Source organism: Chelonia mydas, chromosome 7 (assembly GCF_015237465.2).
Source record: "Chelonia mydas isolate rCheMyd1 chromosome 7, rCheMyd1.pri.v2, whole genome shotgun sequence".
Lineage (NCBI taxonomy): Eukaryota > Metazoa > Chordata > Testudines > Cheloniidae > Chelonia > Chelonia mydas.
This window is the reverse complement of record NC_057853.1, coordinates 43,983,308-44,008,327: the sequence shown is the minus strand read 5'-3', so window position 1 is coordinate 44,008,327 and position 25,020 is coordinate 43,983,308. Positions and strand designations below refer to the sequence as shown.

At 46.8% G+C, this 25,020-nt stretch overlaps 2 protein-coding genes across 16 annotated transcripts in view; one reads left to right on the top strand and one right to left on the bottom strand.

The window, feature by feature from the left end:
• HEMK1 (HemK methyltransferase family member 1) overlaps nt 1-263 on the bottom strand; it is a 108,000-nt gene extending 107,737 nt beyond the window's left edge. For 6 of the 10 annotated variants that reach the window (XR_006291994.1, XR_006291993.1, XR_005226118.2 and 3 more), the window contains exon 1: nt 124-263. The gene's annotated coding sequence lies outside the window, so the exon portion shown is untranslated. The remainder of the gene's footprint in view (nt 1-123) is intronic. The other 4 variants (XM_043550352.1, XM_037904162.2, XM_043550350.1 and 1 more) reach the window with 1 other exon arrangement.
• A 2,165-nt stretch (nt 264-2,428) lies between these two features.
• On the top strand, nt 2,429-23,454 carry C7H3orf18 (chromosome 7 C3orf18 homolog). 6 transcript variants are annotated; one of them, XR_005226119.2, is made up of 6 exons: nt 2,429-2,946; nt 7,300-7,707; nt 10,955-10,980; nt 12,807-12,936; nt 18,848-19,185; nt 22,261-23,454. XR_005226119.2 is itself a non-coding variant. In XM_007061853.4 (5 exons), the coding sequence occupies exons 2-5, from the start codon at nt 7,474-7,476 to the stop codon at nt 18,926-18,928; spliced, it is 471 nt and encodes a 156-aa protein (XP_007061915.2). In that variant the 5' UTR covers nt 2,429-2,946; nt 7,300-7,473; the 3' UTR covers nt 18,929-19,186. The 6 variants fall into 6 exon arrangements, 1 of the variants encoding a protein (XP_007061915.2); XM_007061853.4 differs by lacking the exon at nt 22,261-23,454 and having other exon boundaries at nt 18,848-19,186; XR_006291990.1 differs by lacking the exons at nt 2,429-2,946; nt 7,300-7,707; nt 10,955-10,980; nt 12,807-12,936 and adding an exon at nt 13,979-14,090.
• Nucleotides 23,455-25,020: the final 1,566 nt, after the last annotated feature.

The window sequence follows — 25,020 nt, the reverse complement described above, 5'->3', positions numbered from 1 at the left end:
TAAAATAAAAACCACCCCCAGAAACAACCAGCCAGAGGGAAGAGGGGAGTTATTTGGGGTTTCCCTCCTGTTCCGGAGCATAAGTGCTGGGACAGCAAATCCACCGGGTTATTTACAACATACCAGCGACCCAGACCTCCTGGCAGCCCCTGCTGCCTTTTCCCCTGTCCGGCCCCGAGCCCGCCGGCGCGTTTGAGTCAGGGACTCCCCGGGAAAAGCCGGAGCCTGCAGCGCGCGCAGCAGCAGCACGTTCTATCGATGAGCACTCGGGGCACTTCCTGGTGGGGCTGCAGGCAGCGCAATCCAGTGTGCAACCGCGGCCTCCGTGCACGGGTTCCCGCCGCTGCACTGTTCCCCCGCCAGCAGGACTCTAGGGAGAGCGGCTGCTTCGGGGAGAAGAGGGAGAGCTCAGGGCAGCAACAGCAGCTCGAACAGCCCAGCCACGCAGCTGGGAGGAAACCAGGGGAGGGGGCCGCTTCCCCACCCTTGCGCCCTGGAAAAAAGGTCCCAGTGCAGAGGTGGGTGACAAGGGAGCGTCCCCGAACAGTGCCACTTGCACTGTAGTGACTGCCACGTCCCGGCTGGGGTAATTTTCAGGAGTTCAGACCAGATATTCCCCAGTTTCATTAAACCTCATTATGCAATCAATAGTGCCCTTCCTTGGAAGACTCAGGCAGTCATCTTTGAAGACTGGACCCAATGCCTCATGATCCAGACATGGGATCTAATGCACCAGAATCTGTTCTACTTAGACTGGAAGACCTTTGGGAGCAGGGACTGTCTTTTGGTGGTTACACCTGTGCACAATTCCAATCCTCAGCCCTCCATGAAACCTCTAGGGGCAGCCACAGTGTAAACAATAATTCAGGGGACTAGTTTCAGCCACTAACACAAGGGTCTCGTCTCAGGAACCTGGAAAGTTTCTCTCTCTCACCAGCAGAAGTTAATCCAATAACATATTTAAATTGTTTTATTAAAGCTAATGTTAAAATTATCAAATACACAGGTTAAGGAAAGAGTGACTATACATCTGGGTGTAATGCTTGAATTGTCCAAAAGTACAAAGTTAGGTTTAAAAGTCATAAAATATATATAGTACACAATCTGCAACATCCCAAATTCAGGTTAATAAATTTAATAAAAAAGTTTAGATATTACCATCCAGATATTCAGCTACATCACTCATAAAAGGTTATACTAAGAGTAGCTTGTGGAAAGCAAATACAGTAATAAGTGTAGATTGTCCCTCAGTAATTGAGAATTTAGGATGGATTGTATTTACTGAGGGACTGTATGACTGAATTGTGTTTACTGAGAAGTATTTCAGTTACTTTCCTGACTTCGCTTTTCAAAGACACTCCAGCTCCTCCCTCCTGGTATTGCCGATGTCCCGGGATGTTTTCTAAATAGACAGGTGAGCAATGTGCATTTGATGCCGATGCTGCTTCCACTTAGAGCAGGTTGATTTTCTGCTGGTGAAATGTCATAAAGCTGCTCCTGACTGACCCCAGTGTAAAGGAGCTTGATGTCAACTGCCTCTATCTTCCAAATTCCTTCCCACAGAAAGGTTTCAGAGTAGCAGCCGTGTTAGTCTGTATTCGCAAAAAAAAAAAAAAAAAAAAAAAAAGGAGTACTTGTGGCACCTTAGAGACTAACAAATTTATTTGAGCATAAGCTTTCGTGAGTGAGCTGTAGCTCACGAAAGCTTATGCTCAAATAAATTTGTTAGTCTCTAAGGTGCCACAAGTACTCCTTTTCTTTTTCCCACAGACAGAGGCTGAAACTACAAGATTGGATTGGAGGCGCCAGTTAAAGTTATACTTCAGTTAATATAGAGAGAGACAGACAGAGACAGAGAGAGAGCGCCCGCTTTGAGATCCTCAGATACAAGATGCAAGACGCAGGGGTGCTGGAAGTAGGGATAGCACCCCCTCGCTTGATGGAGTAATAACAAAATATGTGGTTTCTGATTTCAACACCCCCACTATAAAAATTGTTCCAGCACCCTGGCAAGACAAGAGAGCAAAGTACCAAGTGTCATGACCATCACTGACAGGGACGTGAGGCAATTGCACTGGGTAAAAGGCACAGTGGTTATGGGTGGGGACAAATGCCCTCTTGGTGGATTTCCCCTGGGAAGACTTGGGCAAGGCTGGAATTCCGTATAACCAAGCCCGATGGCAGTACTGCAAAGCGAAACACAATCCTAAAGGTTATACAGGAGCTAAAATCTCCCAGCCCCCGCCAATTCTGTGGGGGCAATGGCATGTGGCATCCTTCCAGGCTGAGAGTGCATGGTGCTACAAATCCCAGCTTCCCACTGTTTAACCTCAATCTCCCTGCAGCAGCAAAAGCTCGTGAGTGACAAACAGGCTGGCCAACCCTGAGCCAGAACCCCGTCCTCTCCCTGCCAATCCCCGGCAAAAAGGAGATCAAAGCAGGAGATCAGAGAAAGGGGAGGAGGGGTGGGCAGCTCCTGGCATCTTGGAAAATACAATGGCAAGCAGCGCAATAACAGCAGCCGCGGGTCCTCTATCTCCGGTACAAGCAATCTGAGTTCCACTGCCCAAGGCGGCTCGTCAGCCCTGTCTCCACCAAACCAAGAATTATCCATCTGCTAAGGTCGCTCTCCTTATGCTGTCCATTGGAAGCAGCTTTCTGTATGAGAGGGCAATTTGTTCCTATCCCCTAGCGTGCACGCACTCACACACACATCACCCAACGTTTTGCACTTCTGCTCTTGTCCCAGTTGTGGTATGAGACGACGAGGTTAGACAGACAGACAGCAGCTCTCCGGGGACAAGGCCAGCGGCTACTGTTTCTGTGTGGGCTGTGGGTACTCCCCCTGCCTGCCGGCTCGGGAGGCTTGGCCTGGGCTACTCTTCCAGTCTGAGACGGACGACTGGAACCAGAAGGGGACTCGATTCCTCATCTGGGAGGAATTAAGTAAGTGCTGATGTCACGGTTTTGTTCAGGCGGTTAGGGAGGAGGGAGCATGCACCAGCTTGTTACACTAAAAGTAAGTGGGAAGGGGATGAATCCAGAGCAGGCCACTGGGACTGAAAGCTGATGTGAGAAGCAGTAGCATCAGCCTGGCCCTAAACAATGAAAGCATATTGCTGTGTGAATATGCATCACCCAGCAAGGACATGCAGCTACTTCTGGGGTGGAATTTGGCGGCCATCCTGTACCAGCAGTACTGTAAAAAGATATTTTTAGAAGAGGGGGTGAAGAGTAACTTTAATTGGAAATGCAGGGGGTTCAGGCTATTTTATATAGGGAGAACAGAAGTGATGGAGTTGGAATTTGGCCAGGACATTGGGGTTAATACAGGCAGGCAATGAATTTCCCCCACCCATCCCCCTTATTCTAGTATGTCAAATCCCACCCAAGACTGAATGAAACCAAGAGTGAAAGGAGAGCTCTGCAGATGTTCCACGCCTCAATTTCTTCCTCTGCAGGTCCCCTCTGCCTTCCCCACATAGGGTGGAGTTAGTGATGTGGCTTAGCCCTCCATCCAAGTCACTAGCCAAAACTTAACCTGGGTAACAAGAGTCTATACAAACAAAAAGTTCTCCTGCTCCCCTTGGACTCCTCTCCAGTCTGTCCTCTGGGCTCAGTTCCCAGTCCCTTCTGGGTTCTTTTTAAATCTCTCTGCAGTGAAGCCCTGACTCCCTTGCTTCTTCTAGCCCCTACTTCAGGCCCTTCCATGGGCACCCAACCTTTTCCCTATGGTTCCTCCTCCAAACTGCATTCTCTGCCCTTAGAAGCCCTTGTATTCATAAGATTGTCACTTGACCCCAGTTAATCCTCTCTTCTTCAGCTGGGAGGTAGCTAATTATGGCATAGGCAGGGCTGGTCCCATTGCCCTTGTGACACCCTCTCATACAGCAGGCACACTTGTCTTCAGGGACAGGTTTGAAATTCAGCAGTCATGGATAATCCTGATAGAAATGCAATGTTGAGTAACAGTCTCTCCTCCAGGAGAGACATGTCCCAGCCTCTGCACAAGAGATTCTCTCAAGGCCCCCAAATGGTTCAGGCTGGGAAGGCTTGGCTCATTGGAAAAGTCTGAAGGGACATTTCCCAGTGCTGGGGGAAGTGACTGTCCATGAAGCTAAATCCCTGAAACCCTCTCTGCTCAGACCCCAGCACCTTGCTGTGACAGGCAACTCTGCAGAATTCATTTGTCTCCTCTAGTCCTTGAAATGGACTTGGGATGGGATCTGCCCAAACCCCACTCTGCAAAGGCTCACAAAAGTTGGATAATTGATTGGTCTGGGAGACGCTGTGGAGCCAGCCACCACCTTCTAAGTGAGATCCTGTTATACTGTACCTAAGGACAGATAGTGAGCAAATAGTAACCCCAGGGCAGTCCCTCTCCTGCCCCACACATAATGGGGAAAGATGTCAAGGTGAATTTTCTCAACGAGGTGCAATGAACATTCCTGAGAGTAGTGGATGAAAGAGCAGACAACATGGCAGTCCTGGAGTAGAGGAGTAGGAGGAGGGGTAGGATGGAAGTCTGCTCAATGGATGGCCTCTCTCTCTCTCTGCGGAAAGATGATAACCAGAGCGGCAAGGGGCCTGTGGGAGTCAGGCTGTGCCACAGAGGACTACATAGGAGGCTGAGGGGCCATCCACCTACAGGGTGGTTTAGGAGGAAACCTCAAGGTCTCACTCTGAAAACCCACATCCCATGAGGCTGCAATGACCAAATACCACTTGTTAGAGACGGTGGTTGATATTGAATATACTTCTCTTGGGTGATAGGTCCAGCCATAGTAATAATGAACATCCTAATAATTCCTTGTCCTTTTTATCCAGACATCCAAAGCCTTTCGGTAAATATCAGTGCCCTGCCATACATATGGGGAACTAAGCATAGAGATATTAAAATTAAAATTGTCAAACCTGCATAGGCGCTGACTCTGTGGGTGCTCTGGGGCTGAAGCACCCATGGAAAAAAATAGTGGGTGCTCAGCACCCAGGAGCCAAATCTTGAGTGTGGAATGTGATACAAAATTACTCAAGATTGCAGTCTGCTTTGGATTTAAGAGTTACGAAGGGATCTCACAAAACTGGGTGATTTGGCAACAAAATGGCAGATGAAATTCAATGTTAAATGCAAAGTAATGCACATGGCAAAATATAATCCCAACTACACACAAAATGATGGTGCCTAAATTAGCTGTTACCCATCAAGAAAGAGAGCTTGGAGTCATTTGCAGTACTCTGGAAGCACTATGTTTCCAGAGTACTACAAATTTATAAGAATCTTTTTCACTGTACCTGGATTACCCTGAACTCATTCTCCAGCTTGAGAAGATTTAAAAATCATCTCCAGTCACCAATGGGACAGACAACTGAATAATGTAGCTGGCCTTAATGTGCATCAAGGCAATACCAGGGAACTAGATGTAAATAAGATTGCTGGCAGTTTCATCTTGAAAGCTACAGTGAGACATAACGTCTTTAAACTGGGAGGTTAGCAGTGGTGCAAGTAGAAATAATTTCTTGCTGGTACTACACTCATGGGAGGGACACAGGGGGGCATGTGACCTCCCCATGTGACCCTCCATGTGACTCCTCCCCGCCCACAATCCGGGGCCCCCACGCTCTCCCCATCCCCTCTGACACTCCACTTTGTATATACAATCATCAACATGCTTAACTACTCACTTTCCCCCCAAATATATAGTATTTCAGTCTGTTTATATGGAATATGGGAGTTGGGTGAGGAGCTCTTTCAGCATATGTATGACTTATTAAAAGATAAATTTTAAGTAGAACTGTATCCTAAACTGCTTTATGGTATTGTACCCAAATATGGCATTTCAATCGGGGATTCAACTTCCTTTATAGGAGCAGACTCCTGAAACTCTTACCATTCCACAAAAGTGGTCAATAGTCATGCAAATAGTCCCATTGTCTTCAATGGGATTGATCAAATGATTAAGGGTTACAGGATTAAGTTCCAAGTTTGTAAATTGTTCTGGATGAAACTGACAATGCCTGAGCTGTCAGATCAGAAGGAATTTCATTCAAATAAAGGTGGGCAGATGTGTGATAAGTCTTAGCTCCCTTGCTAAGATGAGGAACATATTTTCAGCAAAATTCTTGGCAGATTCCTGAGGTAGCTGGTTTAAGGCGGTCAGTGTCTGCCATTATAATCTTCACTTATAGTTCTCTCACCCACAAAGCTGAAAAATGAGGCATTTGTTTTCATTGTTTTGCTGCTCTAGTTAACAAAATGCATGTTAGACTAGTTTGGCTGCAAAGAAGAATTCTGTGTACACTGGGGACAACACCTGATTCCTGTAAGGCTGCAGAACTGTGCTGACATCAGAATCCACACATCCTCTGGTCAGTGCAAGCAGAGGAATTCCTCTAATGATCTGGACTTTATGTAATGCAATATGGATGTCATGGATAATTCAGACCAATGGGGAAAACAAAATAAAAAACACTGTTTAAACACCTTCTGTCCCTCCCACCCCTCCCCTCTTGAGGACTCCTGACCAACCAACAAACTTAAACAAAGCCTTTGCTTAAGTTTGTTAGCATATGTATTGTGCTGTTAATGCCATTTAAACATTGAATGCCCTCCCTAGCCACGTTCTGCTCCTTTAAGCAGAGGGGGGAGCTAGTTCCAAGTCTTTCTGGTATCCTGTACCCGCTAAAAATCTCTTGCTGGTATTGTGTACTGGAGGGTAGTGCCCTATTTTCACTCCTGGAGGTTAGTGAAGACAGCTTGTAGGTGATTGCAATTATTTTAATATACTTTAATTTATGAAAATGTAATTATGTAGTTCATAGCCATTTAATCATTATTAAAATAGTAAAGATACCAATATAGATGCATTCAATAACTAGAATATGAAATAAGTATATGAATATGCTGAAAATAGCCTCCCCCCCAAAACTGGCAGTCATATACACCTCCTCAAAAGTACCCACCAGCAAAAACAAAAGTCAGCACCTATGCAAATCTGGGTGTCTGAAATTAGGCACGTAAATCAATAGTCTGATTTTTAGAGGTGCTGATCACCCACAGACCCCCCTAACTTCAACTGGAGTTGGAGGCACTCTGCATCTCTGAAAAGTCAGCCACTTTCCATCTCAGGTTGAGCACCTAAAAATACTCTCTAAGCCTCCCCTCTCCTCCAAAATTATATCTAATCTATCTCATACTCAGAATCAGTTGCCATTTCAGAAAATGTTGGTCATGTATCTTTAGGACTGTCACCTTGTGCATCTGTGACTCATAAATCTTCTGCTTATCTCTCTCAAACACAGGGAGAAGCAACAGGATTCCCTCAAAGAAGGGCCAACAAGGACGATGTTGCACAACAGCGCTCACAGGAGCGCCCTTGACATAAGGAGAGACGCTATGACTTCGTAGCAGAAATCGAAGAGTCCCGAGTGGGTGGAGACAGTTCAGTAAGAGAGGACGTGGGGCTCTTGTCCAGGATGAATTATAGCATGTCCTCTGTACACGATTTGTACCGCAGCACCACTACCACCTCCGTGCCAGACCCAGGGTCAACCATGGACAGGGCTCTACCAGAAACTGCTACTGTAAGCCCTGAAACCACCAGCTTTAACAGCACCAAAATCCCAGATGTGGTCAGCAGTGGGCCCAGCCTGAGCACAATGCTTCTCTCATTTGGAATCATTACTATGATTGGGTTAGCTGTAGCAATGGTAAGAGAGACCCACTCCATCTGGCATTCTAAATACTTCTCTTTCTAAAGTAGGGAGGGTGGGTGTGATTTATCAACACGAGTTTTAGTCCCAGTAACTTGATTGAACCAAGAAAGAGCCACCACACCGGAGAACCATACAAAAGTTTTGGGCACCGAAAGTGTCGGAGATCCACAGCTTTTAACTGTCTTTATCCAGTGCTCAGAAAGAGCCAAGTCTGGGAGGTGTGTGTAGGCTCCCAGTAGGAACCCAAATCGCAGCACAATGATCAGTGCTTCTGGGATCTCCCAGGACTTGAGTCCAGGCAGGGTGCCCAGTAGTTTTGAGGATGCCAGGAACCAGTTCCCATATGTGGTATGAGCATTTTTTAAAATAACTTTGAGTTTATTTGAAAGAAAATGGGGCAGATTCTGCTCTGAGTTGTAAATCTGGGTTAGCTACTCTACTCTGTCCTATGTAGGTTTTTATACCATGCTTATCACTGTGGCATCTAAACACCTTCCAGTAGTGCATTAAGCCATATGACTATCCATCTGTTGTTTATGCTCTCATCCTCCCCCGAGAGGAACATGCATGTGCAGTGGAAAGTCTTGGTCTGGTAGGGTGTCTGTTTTTTTAATAAAACTATACCTATTACTAAATGTGTGTTAGAAGAGACAAGGTCAGAGAAATGTGCCTTGCACTTCGAGCAGATAGTGAGGTTTGTGATGGCTCTTAGTTCCTGGGGAAGTTCAGTCCACAGTCTCTGCCCCTGCAGAAAGTTCTGTCTCCCTTGACTGAGGTGGAGTTGGGGGGGCCTGTCTAGCTTCCTGTGATACGGACACAGCAGAAGTAGGTCAGCACTTCAGATTACATGAGGTGATGCACTGTTAAGCAGTGAAATATTAAGAGGGGAATGATCTCCCCTCCCCTTCTTCCCCCATTGTCACGTTTCCTTTCAAAGCCAGCTCCTGAGTAGATCCCTTGGCAATTTGGAAGTAAAAAGACTTCTGAATGTGTGATAGGTTTCCTACATAACACCTAACCCATCTCACATACGGAGAGTTAAAGAAAAAAGGAAGATTCTGTGATTGTACAAAGAAGCTGTTATCCAAATAACAACGGGCATGTCTAATGACGTGTGGTGTGGAGTCCGTCACACTCTTCCCACGGGATATTGAACAAACCCTTAAAATTCCCTGAGCTGCTCCACAGAGCCAGCCCTTCCATCTCTGCTATAGGTAGTGGCTTTCTAAACCTTTCTTCTCACTTAGCCCTGAATGCGTGTCGCTCACAAAGAGGGCAGCGCAAAGGGCTGGGGTCCTTCTCTGGTAGAATAAGCTAGTGCACCTTTCAGAAGAAGATGGGTGTTAACAACAAAAATCAGTTCCTAAGGTCAGCTTCCCTTACAAACTGCAACAAGTTAATTTGTGGAACTTGCTGCTGCAGAATTTTCTTGCAGACTTTCGATAAAGTTTTCAAAGACAAAAGCAAGTCAACCTAGACCAGTGGCTCTCGACCTTTCCAGACTACTGTACCCCTTCCCTTTCAGGAGTCTGATTTGTTTTTTGTATCCCTAATTTCACCTCAAAAACTACTTGCTTACAAAATCAGATATAAAAATACAAAATTGTCACAGCACCTTACTGCTGAAAAATTGCTGCTTTCTCATTTTTACCATATAATTATAAAATAAATCAATTGGAATATAAATATTACACTAAATTTCAGTGTATAGTATATAGAACAGTATAAACAAGTCACTGTATGAACTTTTTGCTTCTACTGATTTCACTGGTGCTTTTTATGTAGTCTTTTGTAAAACTAGGCAAATATCTAGGTGAGTTGACATACCCCCAGAAGACCTCTGCGTTCCCCCATGGGTACATGTACCCCTGGTTGAGAACCCCTGACCTAGACCATCCCTGTCAGGTGTTGTTCCAACCTTCTCTTTAAAACCTCTAGTGATGGGGATTCCACAACCTCCCTCAGAAACCTATTCCAGAACTTAACACCTGTTATAGTTAGGAAGTTTTTCCTAATATCTAACCAATCTCTCTTGCTGCAGATTAAGCCCATTACTTCTTGTCCCACCTTCAGTTAACATGGAGAACAGTTGATCACCATCCTCTTTATAACAATCCTTAACATATTTGAAGACTTATCAGGTCCTCCCCAGTTTTCTTTTCTCATGACTAAACATGCCCAGTTTTTTGTAGGTTTTTTTAACTTTTCCTCATTGGTCAGGTTTTCTAAACCTTTCATTATTTTTGTTGCTCTCGGCTGGACTCTCTCCAGTTTGTCCACATCTTTTCTTAAAGTGTGGCACCCAGAACTGGACCCAATACTCCAGCGGAGGCCTCACCAGTGCTTAGTAGAGCGAGACAGTTACCTCCCATGTTTTACATACAACACTCCTGTTAATACACCCCAGGATGATAGCTTTTTTGCAACTACTTCTCATTGTTGACTCATTCCATTTGTGATCCACTATAGCCCCCAGATCCTTTTCAGCAGTGTTAACACCTAGCCAGTTATTCCCCATTTTGTAGCTGTGAATTTGATTTTTTTCTTCCTAAGTGAAGTACTTTGCACTTGTCTTTACAGAAGTTCATCTTGTTCAATTCAGACCAATCCTCTAATTTGTTAAGGTTGTTTTGAATTCTAATTCTGTCCTCTAAAGTGCTTGCAACCCCTCTCAGCTTGGTATCACCTGCAGATTGTATAAGCACACTCTCTACTCCATTATCCAAGTCATTAATGAAAATACTGATTAGTACCAGCCCCAGGACAGACCCCTGCAGGCCCCTCTAGGTACTCCTTCCCAGGTTGACAGCAAACCATAACTCCTCTGAGTATAGTCTTTTAACCTGTTGTAAACCCACCTGAGAGTAATTTCATCTAGACCCAAATTCCCTAGTCTGCTTATGAGACTATCACCTGGGAGTGTGTCAAAAGCCTTACTAAAATTGAAATATACCACATCTACTATTTCACCCATCCGCTCGGCCAGTAACCCTGTTAAAAGAAGGAAATTAGTTTGGGTTGGTGTAGTTTGTTCTTGACAAATCCATGTTGGCTATTCCTTGTAACCCTATGATCCTCTATATGCTTACAAATTGATTGTTTAGTAATTTGATCCAGTATTTTTCCAGGACTGGTCTGTAATTCCCCAGGTCCTCCTTGTTCCCCTTTTTAAAGATAGGCACGATCTCCTGCTCCTCTCCTCACTGGAACTGTTTTAATGGTGTTTCTCTTTCTCCTCTAGGTTCTCTATATCAGGAAGAGGAAGAGGTAAGTGCAGTCTGCTTTTGGGGAGTCTTAATGCATCAAAGCTAAGGCAAAGGCCAGGTAATCTCTAGCAGACAGGGAGGCCAGGGGAAGGGAGTCAGATGGGAATGCAGAGTTCCCTCCCTTTCTTCCCCCCCGTTGTAGATTTCCTTTTCAAAGCCAGCTCCTTGCCATTTTGGAAGCCAAAAGTCCTCCGAATGTGTGGTAGGTTTCCTACACAACACCTAACTTATCTCACATAGGGAGGGTTAAAGAGAGGGGGAAGGTTCTGTGTTTGTACAAAGAAGCGGTTATCCATATAACAGGCATGTCCTATCAGCTGTGGACTCTGTCACATTTCAGCCAATCTCAAATGCTACACTTACAGGCAGGGCTCCTCTGCTCCAGCAGCCTTATGTAATGAGGTTTGCCTGGCAAAGCTACATCTGCCAGACCCCAGTTCTCCAAAGCTTCGGCTTAGCTTGGCAAGGGCTGTGGGCCTACCTTTCCCCCTGCTTTCCTCTGTTTATGGCAGTGCTGCTGGGCGGAATGATGGACTCCACATTTCCCCTGGATCCGGTTTTGCAGATACTAAGTTTCCTAGCTCAAGATTTAGTGGTCTCCCCTTCACCCACCCATTAAGCTTGCTGCTGAAAATCAGGAGAAGGATGGCAAGCAGGGAAAGACATCTCTCCTTGATTCTCCTGCTATTTCCAAATGGACACAGACATTGGTGGATTTCTGTGCCATGGACAGTGCCTCACTTAGTGACTGCAGTGGGCAATGCTAGGCTACACACAGCCTGCAGGATACATTGCTACTAGCCAGAAAACTTACAAGCTGGTTCCCAAAGCAGAGACTTGAGAGAAACAGAAGCAGCTAATGGCAGTGCTGAAACATTTAGCCTGTAAACATACTGATGGTTTAGTGGGCAGAACCCAGCCAGAGGCAGGCAAGGGTCATGTGGAGAACGTCATCTGAGCCTGGGCCAAAAGGGATATTTGTGGTGGTGAACAGCTCAGGAATCCCTGCCTCCCCACAAAATGACACCCACAGCATATGCTGGGGCTTTGACAGCTACACACAAGTATGCCTGTGTGATGGGCTCAGCAGTCCCTCTCATCACTGCTTTGTCTAGGCCAGCATGAAGGGAGACTCTTTGCGGGGTCAGGCTGCGTTGTTAGTGTGAGAGCAGGTAAGCCACACAGAACTACAAAGTGTTTATGTGTCCAAGAGCTCCTTTTAGATTTTATGTACCAATCCCGCCTTCCTCCTTCCCAGGTTGTTGGCAGAGACTGAACTGAGAACCAGACACAGGCCTCTACCACTTGAGCTGAAGATGTAATTCTGCCAGCAGTAGGAGGTTTTTATCCAACATGTGGACTAGCCACTGTGCGGGGGTGGGGGGTGTACAGCACACTGAGCCAGCGTGGTACGTGCTTCCCCCTGCCACATAAAGCTTATCCTGAGATTCTAGGTCAGTTTAAATCCCCACATGAGCCCCTACTGTGCAGCCACAGGTTACCGGGGGTAACTGAACCCTGCACATTCAGTACCGGCCTCTTCCACTTTGTCTAACAAAACAACCTGGTTAGCTGGTAGCAGCAGTTGGATCTTATCCTTGCCCCTGGACGGGGACATGACACTTAGTGAGTTACAGCCAAATCCTCTCTTAACAGCAAGAAGCACCCTAAAATATAAAATATACCCCTCCACACAGATCCATACACACGTTTCAGCAGCTGCCCAGCAACGGAGTGGGGAGGGAAGACTAACCAGTCTATTTCACTCTCCCTCTTTCCTCAGCCACAGGTTTCGATGCTGCACTTTGCTCTTCTTTCCTTTGGCAGGTTAGAGAAGCTGCGGCACCAGCTCATGCCCATGTACAATTTCGACCCCACAGAAGAACAGGACGAGCTGGAACAAGAGCTGCTGGAGCATGGGAGAGATGCTGCATCTTCCCAGGCCACCCAGAGCAAGGTAGTAGTTGCCTTCCACAGTCACATCACCCTTCTTTCTACCCAACCCACTCAGAGATGTGCAGGTCTGTTATTACTGAGCCTGGCAAATGCATTGGAGTTAGTCTTGTAATGAACGCCGTGTGTGGCGTAAGCCACACAGAGCCTCTGGGGTCTTCATTAACCATGTGGTACAGGCTGGGGTGGAAGGCCAGAGCAGCTTGGAGGGGAACAGGGAAAGGGGAAGATCACAGGGTTGTCATTACAGAGAGATGGTGGGAGGGAAAATGCAAAATTTGGCAAACTAGAAGAGAGGGAAGGGAGGGTTTCAGCAATTAGGGGATAGGTTTCCTATAGCTAATCTCTCAACATGCTGCAAGGGCCTAGCAGAGTATCAAATGGAGTTGGAGCCGGTACGTGCTGGGAGTGGGAGCTGACAAAGAGAGCCCAGCACATGCATGGCCAAGTGTGCAGCCCTTGCACAGGCCATGGAGAAGGGCATCTTCACCTCATGAGTACTCCCTCCTCTCTAGTGATAGCATTGCATGGGGTCCTGGTCTCTAGCATTCCTCCTTCTGGGCTCTCCCTGGGGCTGCAATAGCCTATCTCAGGCCACATCTTCCCCTGACTCCCTCTCTGCGGTTCTGCAGGTTGGTCATCCAGCCAAACCAGATAGAGTCTAAACCCCCTCCGCAGGAGCACAAACTAACAATCTAAATAAAAGTCCAAATCAATCTTCACACTAATAGTGCTTCTGCCCCCTCAGGCTTCAGCGTAGGTCCCTTATTTTCCTCTGCCTCAGAGGTTCCCTTGTAGGAACCTAACCTGCCCCTGTAGCCTAGAGTTCTTTCACCATTGTTTCCTGCCTATTAAACCCTGTCCCAGAGCACCTCTCCATCAGTATCTGCCAGGTCAGCAATCTCTCCCAAACTGAGCTCCACAGACTAGCTCTGCCTCCTCTGGTCAGGAGGCAATTAGTAAGTCTCCCCTCCAGGTGCAGAGCATGCCTAGTTGCAGTTCTGTCTCTTGCTTTGCAGCTGGTGGGGGTTAAGCTCCATCAAAGGGAGTAACCAATTTCTCATCTGCATGAAGGAATCTAACCCTCTGGCTGGCTCAACTGTGGAGAAGTGTGTCTCAGCACGGGCCTTGCTGTGGAGGGTAGGGGTGCAGCCTCCTGTGAGTTTCCAATCATTGCAGTTAGCACACATTGCATTTCCGAGTAGACGAGTGATGGTAAAGTATGCATGGACTTGGCTAAGCAGGTTACTTGAGTGCTACTGCATACAAAGCTTTAGAAGAAAGATCGGGAGGCGAGTTTCTGCTTTAGCTCAAGTGGGACGGGCTTTTGCAGCAGAAGCGCCCAGGCTCTAGGTTTGACAGCTGCTGCAGACCTCTGAATGGCCACGGCATGCACCATAATGACAACTGCAAAGTCCCACAATGCTGCCGATTTGCTACACTAGACTGATTTGAGAAGAGGGTCTCCACTAGTGGTTTTCAATTGCTATTGGTATAGTCTTTGCAGTATCTCAGCCAACATGTTAGCTCTGTGCCAATTTGCCCAGGGCACCAGGTTGTGGGAGGAGCAGGGAAAGGAGCTACTTACCACTCTCAGCCGGTTTCACAATCTTCTTTGTTTTCTTTGTGGGGGGAAAAAGTTCTTATGAAATGCAGAGGCATCAGGGATAGCTGGAACAGGTACGTCTTGGAGCAAGTGATGTGAGGGTGCAGAGTAAACAGCTCCCCTTCCTTAGATTTCTCTTCAGCTGTATCAACCAGCCCACATATTCCTTTCCATTTCCTATGGAGCTATTCCTTAGGGGTGGAAAGTGCTCTTGTTTTCACACACATACTTCACTTTATATACTTAACTAATTGGCAGCAGATTAATGGAGGTGAGTGTGGGAGAGGAAAAATACGTAGAAGTTGTAACTGTAAAGCCTTTTTCCCCAAAGGAACCTCCCCTATTGCCTAAGCACACATGTAAAAATGTAGTAGCAAACTGTAATGTGGGCAGGTAGAGACACCTGAGGTAACAAGTAAACAATGGCAGCCTTTGCTTCTGTATCTTCTCCTTCATAGAGTCACCATCTTAAAATTCTGCTTCCAGAACTAACAAAGCGTTCCTGAGAATACACGCTGCTGCGCTTGACATGGGCACAAACTACAAAACTTTGATCTGCAGGCTGACTGCCCTGAAATTCACAGGGCTTTTGGATAAGGGGTTTTGATAGCTCCACTGTCGGAATAAAGGCCAGTGGCCAAATTTGGACCCAAATCTGGATTTAGATTCCAGTTGCCTGCCCCAAAATGTGGGCTGTTTCTTCAAACCCAACTCTACTTGACAGGATAGAGCAGGGAGTTGGGTTACTGCATTTTAGGTGACTGGTTCTTCTGGGATCACTTACCCCTTGAATCATTGCTTGTGTGTATGTTTTAGAGGGATTGTTGGTGGCAGAGGGTTGTGTGTTTAACATGTTGATTTTTGAAAAGTAGAGGAATAATATATAAAGTAGGGATTCTGACTAAAATGCGACTAGGAAGAAATACAGGATGCGTAAGGAAGAGCTCATTCAGATAATGAAGTGGGTGAGGGAGGGAAACAATGGCACAGTAGCAATGCCAAAGGCAACTGATTAGGACAGGACTGTGCTGCTGGACTCCTCAGATCCCCCTGGGGCCTGCTGCCTCACAGCTGCCTCTGATGATAAATGGTAATTGTAAAGGTTTGAAAGAATAAGAGAGAACATCCAAAATGGAGCCACTGTATAGCGTGTGGCAGGTTTCACAGGTTCCACGGTGCAAGAGCCATAGGGCTGCAACAGTTTGGAAGTGACTGCCTTGTACATACAAATATCGATATAGAGATAAGCCATCCAAATGATGCAGGGAGAAAGAAAGTGTTACATGTTGTTTATCCATGCAGCCTGGATAAACTACATCTAATGATCCCCATTGTCTGATGGTGTAAATTGGCTTGTCTCCATTGACTTCAATATCTGGCCTAATATATATTTGGGTCACAGCTTTGTTAAGCCCCGTGTTTTCTAATCAGACTAATCTTGGTGATGAATGTAGGCCCAGGCGAGCGTACAGGGTGTACCCAGGCACACCCTAATGTAGGGCTGGGCAAGCTCGTTCTGCCCGGCCCACCCGAGCTCCCGGCCAGGGAGGCTCCCCGCCTTCCCCCGGCGCCTCAACGCGCCGCGTCCGGGAGCAGCCCTGATCAGCGCGGCTGCAGCGGAGCCTGAGCTCCCGCCGCTCAGAGCCGTGTGGTGGGGGGCGGGGCTGCGAGGTCAGGTCCCGCCGCAGACGCAGCGCTGTCCAGGGCCGCTCCCGGACGCGGCGCGCTGAGGCGCCGGGGAGGGGTGGGGCTAAGCGGCACGGTAAGGGGGCCGGGGAGTCCTGGGGACAATCAGGGGCTCGCTGGGGCAGAGGCTCTGGCGGTCAGGGGACGGGAGCGTGGGAGTTCCGGGGGTCTGTCAGGAGGCGGGGGCTTGGATAGGGGTCGGGGCAGTCAGGAGACGGGGGGTTGGGGGGGGCGGTCAGGGAGCAGGATGGGTCAGGGATTCCGAGGGGGGCAGTGTGGGGGGGCAGGAAGTGCGGGGGGGTCGGATGCGGGGACGGGCCAGGCTGTTTGGGGAGGCACAGCCTTCCCTACCTGGTCCTTCATACAATTTTTGAACCTCGATGTGGCCCTCGGGCCAAAAAGTTTGCCCGCGCCTGCCCTAATGTCTCCAAAAAAAAAAAGAAGAAGAAGGGGCTTTGCGTTTTAATGTAACCGCATGATGCGCTCGGCATGGAAAGCCCACAGTCGCTCAAGCGTGCGTCCCCACGGCTGCGGTGCCGCATTACCATTGGCCCTCCCCTCCTACTACTAGTCTAGAAAATTCTTTGACCTCTATCAGGGGTCGGCAACCTATGGTAGGCGAGCCAGTTTTGAATGGCAGGCTGCTGTCTGCCGGACACGGGCAGGCAGCAGCGTGCCACCAAAAATCCGGCCCGCTCTTTTCGGCCCCCCACCCTCTCCTTGCAGGGCAGGCAAGCTTCCCCTCTCCCGCCTCTTCCCCGAGCATGCTGGGTTCCTGCCCCTCCTCCTCTCCCTCCCTGCCGCCGATCAGCTGACGGCCCTTGCCAGGGAGGGGGAGAAGGAAAAGCAGAGCCACAGTTCGCTCTCTGCTCCGAGGACCTTGGGGAAGGGGGTGGAATCAGGGGATACCCCTCCAGCCTGCTGCTGTGAACTGCTCAGGGCAGGGGGCTGGGAGCACCCCCATGACCCCTGCCCTCACCCCCAGCCCTCTGCCCTGACTCCTGCACCCCCCCACACATACCCAGCCTCCCCATGCCCTGACTCTTGCACCCCCCACTCCCACCCTGAGCAGTAAACGGGAACTCCTGCACCCTCCGCCCCCACACACATTCCCACCTGCACCCCTCGCACCAAATGGGAGCTGCCCAGGTAAGCGCTCCACACCCAAACTTCCTGCCACAACCCTGAGCCCCCTTTCTCATTCTAGCTCCTGGCCAGACCCTGCACTCCAATCCCCAGCCTGCTTCTTCACCCCCAGCCCTGTTCTCAGCACACTCCCACCCTCATCTCAGTGCAGAGAGAGGAAGAGAATAGGCTAGAACCAGGGAGAAGGTAGGTACCTACTGTATGCGGACAGGGCCGGGACTCCAGACCGGCAGCGGGCTGAGCAGGACTGGCAGCCGGGACCCTGGCTGGCAGGAGCCGGCAGACGGAACCCCAGACCGACAGGGGGCTAAGCGGCAGCAGGCTGAGCTGCTCAGCTCACTGCCAGTCTGGGGTCCCGGCCACCAGCCCCGCTCAGCCCACTGCCAGTCTGGGGTTCTGGCTGCCGGCCTAGGTGAACGGAACCCCAGGCCGGCAATGGGCTGAGCGGGCCAGCGGCGTAAGATCAGCATTTTAATTTAATTTTAAATTAAGCTTCTTAAACATTTTGAAAACGTTGTTTACATACAACAATAGTTTAGTTAGATAATATATAGACTTATAGAGAGAGACCTTCTAAAAAACGCTAAAATGTATTATTGGCACGCAAAACCTTAAAGTGAATAAATGGAGACTCGGCACACCACTTCTAAAAGGTTACAGACCCCTGACCTATATAAACGGCTGCGTCAGGCATGCCCAGTGCAGTGTCTACAGTGTTTGTAAGCTTTGTCACATGTACTCTGCTGAAATAGCCTAACAAACCCGTGGCTTTACGTTTTAATTCAATCGTATGACACCCCCTTTTAATTTTAAAATATGGATCGGTTCATTGTTAAGATAAGAAAAGGAGCAGACAAGCTGTTCATGTGAAAGAGCCTTTTCGAAACTAGCACATGTAAAAAACAATCTAAGAAGTACAATGTCCCAACAGCTCCTCGACTCACTCATGATTTTGTACATTGAACAAGAATTGGTTTCGTCAGTTAATTACAACGATGTGATTGAGGAATTTAAGTCCATAACACCTGGTGAGCGAAGTCTCACTCTCTAGGACAGGAAGATGAAGAAACCTTAATCTGTTTTGGTCGGTTTGGGTTAGCTCATTATCTGGTTAAAGATAAAGATCATGAAAATTTACTATCTTTGTATACGCCTGGTTATCACTACAGCAAAAATTTGGTATTTTGTGCCTCATATTTTAAGTAAAGTTTAGTTGTTAATTTAAAAAAAATTAAGTTAAGTTTTAGTTTATTTAGTTTGTTTGATGAATAAAAATAATGTCCTTTATGACTGAGTAATTCAATAAATGTTCGCCTTTTAAAAAAATTCCCTGGGTGCACATCCTAATGAAATGTGCTGTGCAGGCCTGTGAATGTAGGTAAGACACAGTGTGTAAGTTTATGAACAGACATGTGGGTTTGCATATATCTCTGCAGATCCTTGCCTTGTCTCATCTCTCATTGCTTCATTTTTGCAGATCCTCCTGATGAGCCAGGGAACCGTCCAGAGACCCAGCCGCCTTGTGTTCACAGACGTCGCTAACGCTATCAATGCATGAACGACACCTGCCCCTGCTTTGGATCATGCTGAGATCGGGGAGGACGGAGCCAACCAGTTACATACCACAAGCATGGATGAGGATACCGAGCTTACCGACCACCCCATCAGTTTGTGCTGTGACTGAGGAGCAGTTCTGGGCATTTACACACTTCAGGCAGCAAATGCTTGGTGGTGGCTGGCTGCAGCAACTTTTGGTGCATCCATCGCTACCAAAGGGCCCTGAGTTGCCATGCTCAGATTTCAGGAGCGATCCTGGTTAGTGCCGTCTTACCAAGCTGTGCAGGGATGAAGATAAACTGTCTTGAAGCTAAATCAGTCAGAACACAGGACCCTACCAAGTCACGGGATCGTGGTGGGGGTGGGAGTACTTGTTTTGAGGGGCTTTCCCAGTGGTTTTATACCATAACATCTCATGATTGGAGTCCTGCAGTGTAATCTAATGGTTTCCACGGAGCTTTAGCGGGTGCCTGGAGGCAACTTAAGCCCCCTTGAGCTGGAAGGCAGTGCAGCTGTGCCTGTCTCCTCGGCACTGCACATGATATTATCCCAAGGGCAAGCTCATCCGTCTTGCCTCTTGTGCTGCCTGGATTGTTCATAAACACACTCACGGGGTAGCACTCAAAGATTCCTTGTGGTCTTCCATTGGGTTTCGGTAGCACTGGAGTTTCACTAGTTTTAAAGGTGAACCAAAGAGCTTTGGAAAAACAAATTGATTACATAAATCTAAAGAGAGGAAATGGTTGAATGTCCCAGATCAGTGATGTAATAAGAATGTAAGGACAAGCCACTCAGCTCGTAGAAGCTGGGACCTCTCATCTCCCTCTGTAGAGCTCCCTCTGGCTTAGCTAGGAGTGGCAGTAATTGGTGACTGGATACCACAGTGGTAGAATTAATATAATAATAATAATAATAATTAATAAATGGGATTGGATGTAGTCCCATCCACTCCTGTGCTTTGGCCAAGGAAGATGGTTCTTACAGAGCAAAGTTTTCTGAGGGAAGAACAACACTTTGAGGAAGTCTGTGTGTGTGTGTGTGAGAGAGAGAGAAAATATAGGACAAATAAATTTCAGTACAAAATAGTCAAAAGTGTGATCCTTACTTATTTACCTGCCAGAACGTGGATTCAGGGTTCTTTGCTTCTCCTGCTGAAATAGATGACCCCATCTAAAGGAGTGTACAGCATATAAGAAAATGCTCTGCTTTATGTCTCAGTCACATCAGCCAGCAATGCAGAAGAAATGCAAAATCTTGAACTTGGGTCTTGGTAGGTAAAAACAAATCCTTTTGGTTCACCTTTATCACTGGTGCACTTCTCTCTCAGCTGTGTCATTAACTGATAGGGCGAGTGCTGAAGAGGAAGCTCCTGGGCAAGAGTGGTGTTATGGTGCCTGCTAGGCCCCCACTGCAACTGGCCAACTTAGTACACTGCAGTATGGAGCTGGCACTGTAATAAGCAGAGCTTTCTGGCAGTCACCAAGAGGAAGTGCAATATGGCCAGGCACTGCAGGGAGAACATCAAAAGCGTGTAGCAGGACCTAAACAATGATAGTAGGAAAGTGTAAAAACAGGCTGTCTGTAAGTTTCCCTTCACCCATGTCCCCCAGCACAGCCAGATCATAAGACAATTGTAATACCAGGTGATGGGTCTGTACCTATGGATCTATATAGATATAGTCAAGAGATCCAGCTGTCCCACCAATAAGTTTGAGACCTGATGTATGCAGCACATGCATGTGTCCATCACAGTTGATGCACTGATTATCTATTGGTTTTCCTTCAGCACATGCATTTGTCAGACAGAACTGCCTTCTGCCCAGGAGCTCCAGTGCAGAGAGAGCCAACTACATGACTCTCAAAGTAAAGAGCTCTCTTTAAATTGGCAGCCAAAATCTGAATGCATACCTATATTTAGAAAGTGGGCATTATGCAAAGAGGCAGGTGACTGGCTGTCAGAGTGTCCAGCAGTTTGGGTATTCGTAGAACTGCACAAGTCAGGACTTGCTGGTCAGTGTACCCTCCCTCAAATCATTTTCTGACAAATTTCCCCCTTTCATATGTGCACATACCTTTCCTGCTTATGGGCCCGATCCTGCAACCCCTTCTCATGCAACTTGTCCTTACCCAGCAGAGTATTCACTGACTACTCACCTGCATAAGACTTTGCAGGACTGAGCCTTTTGGGGGGTTTATTTTTTTTAAACTTCCCCTCCCTGTTAAAAGCTTGAGGATTCTTGGAACCTGTTTGATCCTGGAGTCTGTAGCTGCCCTTGGGAAAATGGCCCTTAGCACGTAGCCAGAAGAAAACTGGAATCTACGAAAAGGCATCCCAGCACCTCAGCTACAGGCTGCCATTAGTGTTCCCACTCCAAAAGGATTGCTTACAACAGGGTGAGGTGTATGGAAATAAGCTTGATCCTCAGCTGGTGTAATACAGCCTATCTCCGCTGGGTTTGGTGGACATTGTCAATGGCCCAGATCCATAAACGTATTTAGATGCCTAATTTAATGGGAGTTAGGTGCTAATACCTTTGAGGTTCTGAGCCCTGGAGGCTTCAATGCAGCTACACTAATTTTACCCCAGATGAGAATCTGAACCAAATACATCACACACTTTACTCTGCTTTGGGAGAACCAGCATCTATTTCTATTAGCTCAGAAATGGCTGCCAGCAACTGAGTTGTCAGATTTCTCCCTTGTAGATTTCAGCTGTTGCTGTAAGGCCCACTGGGGCTTGGCAGGCCTTAGGGCTTCTGAACTATTTGAAAACTAAACAACATTGGCTTTTTTCTTTTTAGGGGAACATTTTTCAAGACTCCTTATCACTGACGTGAATTTTTTTAATTCTTTGATTCAATACACAAAACGGTAACAGGAAGTATTTCCTAAAAGCAAAAATATGCTTTGCAAAGCGCTGTGAACCCCTTCCTTGCATTTCTCAGGCAGTTGCTGAGTGATGCACTTGCTGTGTATCCGGAACGAAACCCATACCTTGTCATGTATTGGGGTAAGACCTATATTATATAATAAATGGAGAGAATTCCACTCAGATTCAAACAGTTCTCTTATATAAGGGGGCTCTGTCCTGTGCTGGGGGCCGTTGAATCAATGTAATACAGATAACAAGACTAAAAGAATATTTCCACTATTGGCTGGGCTTTAGCATTCTTTTAGTGTAATAGCACCTCCTTACAGGATACTGGACATATACATATAATTTAGTAGATGTGTTAAGGTGTAATTTAACTCAAGTTTTAAGTATTCAAATGTAATTAAAGTATTTACATGAAATCTGGCATGATTTTTAGTCTTTTTCTTTTCATTTTTCAGGAAAAATGGCTGAGCACATATACCCAATGCATGCTGAATCAGCATGTTCCAAGCACAGTACTAGACACTGAATACTTGAGCAGAAACACTCCCTCTCCATGAGAAAAAATATCAACAGGTTGAGATCGACAAAATCGGGCTTGCAAAGTTTCTGATGAACGATTCTCTCTGGGGGAGAGCAAACTGGGGTGAGACAACCCACATTGCAGATCACAAGGATGCATGATCAAGGAGTATAGAAGCCAGGGCTTCTGTGGTTGGAACTTGTGCTCTGGCAACCCAGCTTCTGGACAAGCCACATTCTCATGGACATCCCCACTCATACCAATAATAATCCTTCTGAGACTGCAAAAAAAGTGTGGATGAATACTGCTTGAAGAAGCCCTGAGAGTCCCTTGCTGATATACACTAGACTATCTACCAGGATTGCAGAGACAGTAGGAATTGTAGAAAATTGATAAGGGAAGCAAAAGGACACAAGGCAAACTCTACAGCCAGCAGAGTTAAGGACAACAAGGAGGTTTCTTAATATATTGGTCTATTACTAGATGGAAATGATAGAATTATCAACAACATAGACAAGGCAGAAGTGTTTAATAAATATTTCTGTTCTGTATTTGGGGAAAAAACAGATTGTCATGTCATCTGATGATGACATTCTTTCCATTCTATCTCATGGGGATATTAAACAGCAGTTACTAAAGTTAAATATTTTTGAAATCAGCAAGTCCAGCTAACTTTCATTCAAGAGTTTTAAAGAACACTGAGGAGCTTGTTGGACTGCTAATGTTGATTTTCAATTAGACTTCAAACACTGGGGAAGTTCCAGAAGACTGGAAGAAAGCAAATGTTTTGCTAATATTTAAAAAGGGTAAACAGGGTGACCTGGATAATTATAGACCTATCAATCTCAGGCAAGATAATGGAGTGGCTGCTAGAGGACTCAATTAACTAAGAAATAAAGGAAGGAAATATAATTAATGCCAATAAACATGGGTTTACGGAAAGTAGACCCTGTTTAAAACTTTTATTTTTTACAAGATTACAAGTTTGGTTGATAAAGGTAATAGCATTGATGTAATAGACTTCTGTAAGCCATTTGGCTTGGTACAGCATGACGTTTCGATAAAATGAAAATGATATAAAATATAATGGTACACATTAAATAGATTAAAAGCTGGTTAACTGAGAGGTCTCAAAATGTAAATTGGAATTATCATTGAGTGGGTGTGTTTCAAATAGGGTCCTGCAGGGATTGGTTCTTGGCACTACGCTATTTAACATTTTTACTTAACACATTATGACCTGGAAGAAAATATAAATTAACTGATAATGTTTGCAGAAACACAAAAGCTGGGGGGAGTGATTAAATAATGAAGAGGACAGGTCACTGATACAGAGCCAGCTGAATCTCTTGGTAAGCATACCGCAAGCAAATATGTGGTTTAATATGGCTGAATATAAATGTATACATCTAGGACAGTGGTTCTCAAACTGTGGGTCGGGACCTTGTTTTAATGGGCTCACAAGGGCTAGCATTAGACTTGCCGGGGCTGAAGCCTGAGCCCCACTGCCCAGGGCCTAAGCCTAAGGTCAAGTTACAGGCCCTCTGCCTGGGGCTGAAGCCCTTGGGCTTTGACTTTGGCCTTAGCCTCCCTGCCTGGGGCAGCAGGGCTCAGACTTTATTTTGTCCCCCACACCCAGGGCAGCAGGGCTTGGGCAGGCTCAGTCTTCAGCCTCCACTCCTGGGGATGAGTAGTAATTTTTGTTGTCAGAAGGGGGTCACAGTGCAATGCAGTTTGAGAACCCCTGATCTAGGTACAATAAATGGCCATACTTACAGGATGGTGGACTCTATCCCAGCATGCAGTGACTCAAAAAAATTTGGGGGTTGTGGTGGAGAACCAGCTAAACATGGACTCCCAGTGCAATGCTGTGACTAAAAGGACTAATGCAATCCTTGGATGCATAAACAGGTGTGTCACAGGGTCCACTCACTGCTGGTGGCACCTCCTCCTGGCCATCCTGGGGATTAGCTCTGGCCAGGTATTGTGCCCTTCTCCCATGGTGTCTCTCCCGCTGTTCTCTCGCCATCTGCCCCTCAGGGGGCTCCCTCTTCATGACTTGGCCCTGTGGCCAGGTCACCACGTGTTTCTCCTTGCAGGGGGGCTGGGGGGGGGAAGAGGGAGGGGAGACGACAAAGTCTTTCCAGAACAAGTTGTTCCAGTGTGTCATTCCCCTCTGGTGTTATCCAGACCAGTGATCTGCTAGGCCACTCCAATCCTTGACTCTGGGAGCCAGCCTTACCCTGCTCCACTGTGAGAACCCCACTCCTGGGTTTTTCACGCACAGCCTCTGACATGTAAGCTGCCCCAGCTACTTGCAAGTGAATGACACTAGCCAATATCTCCGGTCCCAGACGCAACCCTAGGAACCTCCCTCTTGCAGTGTCCAGATATGCCCGCTGGGCGCTGCAAGCTTATATAAGTTCGTCAATTTAACAAAGAAATTGATATATATCAGGCTTGTTATCCCAAGGGGAGCCTCTGACACACTTCAAACCAAACGCACTGCTTCAGGTAGAGTAAACAAACAAATTTATTAACTATAATGATAGATTTTAAGTGATAAGTCAAAGCATAACAAGTCAGATTTGGTTAAATGAAATAAAAGCAAAACACATTCTAAGATCTTAACACTTTCAGTTCCCATACAAACTTAGATGCTTCTCACCACAGGCTGGCTGGTTGCTCTTCAGCC

Excerpts from the sequence above, each read along its gene's own strand:
- C7H3orf18 (XM_007061853.4), top strand. The coding sequence starts at position 7,474 with ATGAATTATAGCATGTCCTCTGTACACGATTTGTACCGCAGCACCACT. Across the intron at positions 7,708-10,954 it reads TTGGGTTAGCTGTAGCAATG|GTTCTCTATATCAGGAAGAG; the intron begins GTAAGAGAGACC and ends TTTCTCCTCTAG. Across the intron at positions 12,937-18,847 it reads CCCAGGCCACCCAGAGCAAG|ATCCTCCTGATGAGCCAGGG; the intron begins GTAGTAGTTGCC and ends TCATTTTTGCAG.